Source organism: Chlorocebus sabaeus, chromosome 16 (genome assembly GCF_047675955.1).
Source record: "Chlorocebus sabaeus isolate Y175 chromosome 16, mChlSab1.0.hap1, whole genome shotgun sequence".
NCBI classification, from domain to species: domain Eukaryota; kingdom Metazoa; phylum Chordata; class Mammalia; order Primates; family Cercopithecidae; genus Chlorocebus; species Chlorocebus sabaeus.
This window is the reverse complement of record NC_132919.1, coordinates 62,904,990-62,912,419: the sequence shown is the minus strand read 5'-3', so window position 1 is coordinate 62,912,419 and position 7,430 is coordinate 62,904,990. Positions and strand designations below refer to the sequence as shown.

At 47.9% G+C, this 7,430-nt stretch overlaps 1 protein-coding gene across 4 annotated transcripts in view; it reads left to right on the top strand.

Annotated features, from left to right (window-relative positions):
* Window positions 1-1,749: 1,749 nt before the first annotated feature.
* The window catches only part of MAP3K3 (mitogen-activated protein kinase kinase kinase 3), a 73,772-nt gene continuing 68,091 nt past the window's right edge, over window positions 1,750-7,430 (top strand). For all 4 annotated transcript variants that reach the window (XM_037993604.2, XM_037993603.2, XM_037993602.2 and 1 more), the window contains exon 1: window positions 1,750-2,097. In XM_037993604.2, coding sequence (XP_037849532.1) covers window positions 2,094-2,097 — 4 coding nt within the window. In that variant the 5' untranslated portion in view covers window positions 1,750-2,093. The remainder of the gene's footprint in view (window positions 2,098-7,430) is intronic.

Sequence of the window (7,430 nt, the reverse complement as noted above, 5' to 3'; positions counted from 1 at the left end):
ATTAAATATATGGAGATGAGTGTAAAGAAATAAGGGAGGCTGGTTGCAGCGGCTCACGCCTGTAATCCCAGCACTTTGGGAGGCCGAGGCTGGCGGATCACCTGAGGTCTGGAGTTTGAGACCAGCCTGGGCAACATGGTGAAACCCCTTCTCTACTAAAAATTCAAAAATTAGCACGGCATGGTGGCGCACACCTGTTAATCCCAGCTACTTGAGAGGCTGAGGCAGGAGAATGGTATGAACCCGGGAGGCGGAGCTTGCAGTGAGCCGAGATCGCGCCACTACACTCCAGCCTGGGCGACAGAGCGAGATTTCGTCTCAAAAAATAAATAAAAATAATAATAAGTTAAAAAGAAAAAGAAAAGAAATAGGGGAGAGCCCAAGGTAATTCTTAAGGGATCTGACACTCAAGGCAAAGCCCACTCAATGTTCTTAGTGGACAGTGGACAATGATATCTGAGGAAGGTTATTTTGGAGCCTGACATATTACACTGGAACAGAGGCCAGAGAAAGGAGCCCACATTAATTGTGGTGGACTTGGAATCTGAAGATCTGGGTGTATTAAAATGTTGAACAATGAAAAGGTCGGGGAAATTAACTATGGTCCCTTTAATTTTGAAACATCATGCAATCAGTACAATTGTTTTGGAACGATATTTGGTGGCACGGGAAAACAGAATAAAATGTAAGCATACTACAAAACAATACAAAGGCATTTTTGTTAAACGCCTATCTGGGTGGGAAACAGATTATCTCTGGGGTGGGAGCTTTTCTTTTTCATACTTTTCTGCATTTTTCAATTTTCCTACAAAAAGCTTGTATTGCTTTTATAAGAAAAAAGTTATTTTCTGAAAGAACCTCTGGCGGAACTCAGATTTCCAGGGACCCACATGCCAGCACTACCCCAGCCTCGGGTGTCTGAGGAACCTAGACTGGAGGGTGTGGCGCTGGAGGTGTGAGACTCAGGGAAAGCGGGGTTGGGCGCGGCCGACCCTGCCCGGGGCAAGAGCAGCGTCGGGACCGGAGGACCAGCCGGGGGATGGGGCTGCAGAGGTGGCCGCGCGCCGGGAAGTGCTCAGGCCAGACCCTCCCCACTCGCTACGCGCCCCGTGCTGGGCACGGGGAGGAGCAGGACACCAGCCTCTGGAACCACCCAGATCGCTGGGGCCTCCAAGAACTCGGAGGGGGAAGGCCTGAGGGCCCCCTCCAGCCGCCCACTCCTCACCCCAGCCCCAAAATAGCCGGCGGGGAACTGCGCCAGCCCGCGCGCCCGCCGAGCGTTCGCTGACTGACGGGAGGTGGGAATATGGGCGGAGCCTCGCGCCGGAGCTGTGATTGGAGCAACCAAGACCTCCCAGTCTCTCCCAAGAAGGGGAGACAGCGCCAGAGAGGGATGCGCAGAGGCGGGGGCTTAGAGACCTCTACGTGATTGGCTAGCAGCGCAAGGAGCCGGGCGCTGTCCCGATGATTGGCAGGCGCTGGACAGCCCTCGGAAACCGCCTTGGCTTCGCCCATTGGCATCCTGTGAGAGTAGGCGGGATTGGTTCATCGTGTGGTGCTGATGATTAGCTGGCCGCTGAGAGTTAGGGTGTTGGGAGAGAGTTGGGGGGGACGGCGGGGCAGCCGACTTCCTTCTTGTTATTGGCTGATGAGGTGGGTAGGGGTGGTGCGACGGCCCAGCGGCTGCCTGGGATTGGTGGGCGCCGGCGTGAGTGACAGACAGTGGGGCGAGCTGCGCGACCAGCAGTTTGTTTTTCGGAGCGTTCCTGAGGTGGAGAACGGTGGCCGGACGGAGCGACTGCGGGTCTGAGGGACTGGCGGGCGGGCGGGCCGAGCGGCGCCGCCGAGGCCGGGCTGGGCCGAGCCCAGGAGCGCCCGGGATGTAGCGGGCCACCCTGCCGATGCCACAGCGCCCGGCCGCGGGCGGAGCCGGAGCCGGAGCCTGGGGAGGCGGCGGGGGCCCAGAGCGCAGCCCGCGCCCCCCGCGCGGAGCCAGGCCCGCTGCCGTCCCCGCCGCCCGGGCCCCCGGCATGCAGCCCCGGCTGCGGAGGTGACACTCACGGACGCGAGCCGCCGCCGCCGCCATCGCCACCATGGGTAAGTGTCGCCACCGCCCCGGCCTGTGCCCGCGCTGCTTCGCGACGCCCCGCCCCGGGCTGAGGGAGGAGGACCCTGGGCCGCCGCCTGACAGGCATGGACAGCCTGCCCGGCCCGGGGCTGCGGACCGCCGGCAGCCCGCCTGCCCGCCCGCCGGACTCGCACGCCGCGGCCCGGGCGGGGGTTCTGGGTCCGCGGGGCGGTTCGGCCGGCAGAGCCCTCTCGGCAGCCCTCCTTCCGGGCGGCGCGACGGGCGCATCCCGGGGAAGCGGCGGTGGGACCGAGGGCCCGTGCTCCGCAGGGCAGCCTGGCTCGAATGAGCCGGACCGCGAGCCCGAGGGCGGGGGAGCGAGAGCGCAGTGTGGGGCCCGGGCTGGAGGCTGCAGCAGGCCCAGCTGCTGTTGTGTCTTTTCCTTGATTTGCTTTTTTTTCCTGCCTGTGTCATTTCCTTCCCTTTGCTCACACAGGCCGGCCTGTGAGAGTTCCCGGGGCTTGCTCTCCAGCCCTGTGCGCGCCCCAGCGCAGGGGGGAGGGCGTGCGGGGCTTGGCTGGGAGGCGATTAAACTGGAATCTGTGATCTAGCGCGCGGTTGACAAATGTGTGCTGCACGCAGATTGCTGGGGGTCAGGAATTGGTCGGATGCTGCCAGTTAGAATTCACATCCTACTTTTTGAAAAATCCTGTTGCAGGGTTTTACATCCATTATTTTTTTCTTGCGGTATCCCTGAAATTATGTAACTTTTCAAAGAAACATTTGCTACACAAAAGAATTTCTCTGAAATCATTTCTTTTTTGTCAGTATTTTCAGTTTCTACTGTGAAGATGTAATCTAAGGAAAGCTTTTAATGTCTTCCGCACTTAGCATTTGAGTTGAATTATATTCCATATCCTTTTTGGTAATTTAGCAAATCACTACTGGACTAGACTAAGAAATAACATTTTAAACGTTCTTTACTTCTCCTGTGCAGACAGGTGTTGTGATACTGTTGTCACAAGTTTTGCAAAATATTTGGTATTGCCCTAAATAATATTAAAAGGGTAAACTAAAGTGAGAGGATCGTTTGCAAAACCTTCCGTTGCTTCTGTGACGTGCCCTGTGTGAAGAGGGAGCCTTAATGTTTGCCTTGCCCTATAGCAAGGTCAAGTCCTTTTTGTAGGAGGTTAACTGTATGCCATGTCAAAATCGCCAGATACTGTTTTGTGACCCATCTCTACACCCTGGCTTTGAATGAATTGCCTCGCTCTAGTTCATGCTATCCCTCATACCAGTATGAGAAGGGTTTGTTCATTTGCTGGGCTTACTTTTTCCTTCCCATGCTTTCCTTCAGAAGTGCGTGCTCTTCTGGGGGAAGGTCTGTTGTGAGAGTGGACATAAAAGGAACCCAGTAAGGCCTGCTATTTAAATATATAATTGAAGAAATATTTATTGAATTTTTTTATAGATGAGACACACAATTCTTGTCTACCCCAGGATTCAAACATTTATCTTGTATTATAGATTTTGAATAAATCTTCCATTTGATTTATGAGCCTATATTGTGACTTTCTTACAAGTCTTTTTTCTTGTCCTGGGGCAGATGTTAGTCCCAAAGGAGAGTGTGAAATACTTAAGGGTGTGTAGACCATCCACTTCCTACTTTCTTGACTGCTACACCAGTTAGAGTGCCCACATGTGTTGACTACATCTCATTATCTAACATGAAAATAGATATGAACCTGTTTTCACATTTCAAGACATTTTCAAAAAGTTTATAAGTGTGTGAGTACATGGAGACCAGTGATGGGGAGGAAGGAAACTATATAGGCTGGGTCTAGAGCCTGAAAGAAAGAAGGGCCAGGACCTCAGGATCTTCTCATTTGTCTGCACGTCAGTTGTCCCCCTGTCAGTTTTACATGAAGACACATGTGAAAGGAACATGCAAGAGGAATTAACTTGCCTGGTGGCTGCAGTATATTAGCCAAGTTAGTTTAAGAACCACTGCCCTAGCTTTCTTCACTTTCCCCCATACAGTTCTCTCCATCTTTTTTGTGAGGGGAGAGTAGATGACCTTGATACACTGTTAGAGCTAATATTGAATTCTTCTTGACACCTGGCTCTTCAATTTGCTTTCTGTAGAGCTCAATGAGGATATATATACACAGATACATTCACACACAGTCTTTCTCTTAAATACTAGGTTCCATTTTGGTGATGAAAATTCAAATTCCCAGTTTAGTTAGTTTGCTTTTGGTTGCTGTAGTTCTACATAAACTCAAAGGATTTATAAGAGAGAAACACAGACTTCTTAGTATTTTAGTTATTCTTATTAAACTTCAGCCTCATGAAGAAAGGACTAAAACTTGAGTCTGCCCTGCAGGTTCTTTGGTTAAGTAAGAGTCATATTTTCCTGAGCTGTTCTAAGCCCAAGACTGAAGCCTGTTTCACAACTTGGGTTAATAAAAACAGGTCAGATTTTATATTGTCTGTTAGCCCCAGTAAATTTCTAGTGGAAATTATTTATCTCTGTAAATAATAGGAAATTTTTTTTTGGCCTTGATACTATGTGGCTATAAAAAATTGGGATTGACTGGTTGTTTTTTCTTGGTCACTCCAGAATTCATTTCCAGATTTAGTAATTATAGTGGCAAATACTGTTCATAATACCTGAGATTGTTTATATGGTCTTTTTATAAATGCAGTCTGAAACTTAGTGGGATGTATCACTGAAAAATGTGTAACAACTTGGAAGTGTTACAGGAAATTATAGTGAATGGAGTACAGGATTACAGATGGTCTGGTTCTGGTTTGAAGTCAGAATTACTGTGACTTACAGACACCTTGTCTAGGGTACCAAGGCTGTTGGGAGCTCCCTGTTAGAATAGTCTCAATTCAGTTTGGCTAGAATCTGACCACCTATGTAGACTCTGAAGAGTTAGCAGCTGTTTTGATTGAAATTTGAATCACAGTTTAATAAATCAACATGGCTAGATTTCTGATATTTTAAAAAAGGACAATTGGATTTTAAAACTGAATTTTAGGTTGGTCATGGTGGCTTACATCTATAATCCCAGCACTTTGGGAAGCTGAGGCTGGTGGATCGCTTGAGCCCAGGAGTTCCAGACCAGCCTGGACAACATGGTGAAACCCTGTCTCTACTAAAAATACACAAACTTAACTGGGCGTAGTGGCAAGCCCCTATAGTCCCAGCTACCCAGGAGACCGAGGTGGGAGAATCATCTGAGCCTGAGAGGTTGAGGCTGCAGTGAACCATGATCATGTCACTGCACTCCAGCCCAGGCAACAAGAGTGAGAGACCCTGTCTCTAAAACAAAAAACAAACAAAAAATAGCTGAATTTTAGGCATCTGTAAAAAGTAAATATCTGTCCAACTGAGCATTACTTAGGGGAATACACAGAGATAAGATGAGGTTTTTCTGGTTCTATGGAAGCTGTTAATTTATTCTTTGCCCATTTGTCGAATGCCTCCTATGTGCCAGATATAGTATTAAGCCCTGTACCTGTGTTATCCTGTCCTCGAGAAGTTACAGTTAGGTAAGGTGAAGCAGAAACATGTAAACAAATAAGTGCAAAATCGTGTAAAGAGATACAGGAGAGAGATCAATGCTGTCGTTTTGGTGTTGACATATATAATTCTATAGTCTCCAGTCTTTTGGGTTAATTTCATTAAACATTAAAATGTAGTGGTGATATATATTGATTCTTATGAGGAAGAAATGGCTTACTTTGTAATATGTGTTTTAAGAATTTGAACCATCAATTAGTATTGAATGCCTATTATATCTAAGAACAGAAAAACGCCAGCATTTGACTTTGAGATTTAGCAAAGGTTCAACCATTTCTTGAAGGAGAAAAGTTTCTTGTGAATTGAGGGTCGGGCCTTATTGCATATACTCATTGTAAAATGGTGTTTGCCTGGGCATGGACAGGGTGGAGGCAGTGGAAGTATGTGGAATGTCATGAAGAGAAAGTAAAATCTGACTCAGGGACACTGAAGCACTGGCTCTCCTGAGTGAGCAGTGCGATCAGACGATCTGGTGGAACTGGGTAGAACATTGTCAAGATGAAGAAATAACATCAGTTAAATGAAAACAAAGTTTAAAACATTATTTTGGGAATCGTATACATGGAAAAGAGAGAGAGTGTGTGGCATAGTAAACAGACATCATACGGGATAACAGTGTTTATTAGAGAATGTGGTGCTTCTGGCAACTTTTCTGAGTTGTTAGCCAAGGGAACTCACAAATGGAAAGTGCTTTAAGACCCTGCTTTGAGATACAAGTAATAGCTCAGTCTGGAAGAGGGGCTTCCTGCTGGAGCTAAAGAGAGGAGTATGTTGCCTCGAAGCCTCCATACCACAGGTCGAGGTACCAGGAGAAGAAAAACTACATGCCACTGGGGAATTATGAATACTGGCTACTTAAAACTGCATAAGAGCTTCCACTTTTTAAGCCTGAACTCTAATCTTTGTTTCATAGATCCTTTTCTATTTCCATGAACACTTCCCCTCTTCCTAGATTCTTAACCTCTTAATCTTTAAAATTAACCTCTTTCTCCTTGTGCTTCTTCCTGGTAGCTTCTAAGTGTGTCAGACCACTCCCACTCTCAGGAAATCTTTTCAAAGTTATAAGCACACTATTACCCTACCTCAACTTTTTCACATGTAAAGTTCAAAAATACATTTTTTTTTTTTTTTTTTTTTGAGATGAAGTTTTGCCCTGTTGCCCAGGCTTGAGTGCAGTGGCACGATCTCAGTTCACTGCAACCCCCGCCTCCCAGGTTCAAGCTATTCTCCTACCTCAGCCTCCCTAGTAGCAAAGATTACAGGCGCCCGCCACCACGCCTGGCTAATTTTGTATTTTTAGTAGAGACAGCGTTTCACCATGTTGGCAAGGCTAGTCTGAAACTCCTGACTGCAGGTGATCCACCCGCCTCGGCCTCCCGAAGTGTTGGGATTACAGGCGTGAGCCATTGTGCCCGGCCATGACTAATTTTTTTGTATTTTTTGTAGAGATGGGGTTTTGCCATGTTGCCCAAGCTGGTCTCAAACTCATGGGTTGAAGTGATACTCCTGCCTTGGCCTCCTAGAATGTTGTTCTTACAGGTGTGAGCCAATGCGCCTGGCCTGTCACTCTCTTTTTCTTCAATCCTTTTTTTTTTTTTTGAGACGGAATCTCACTCCATCGCCCAGGCTGGAATGTGTTGATGTAGTCTTGGCTCACTGCAACCTCCGCCTCCCAGGTTCAAGCAATTCTCATGCCTTAGCCTCCACAGTAGCTGGGATTATAGGCGTGTACCACCGTGCCCAGCTAATTTTTGTATTTTTAGTAGAGAT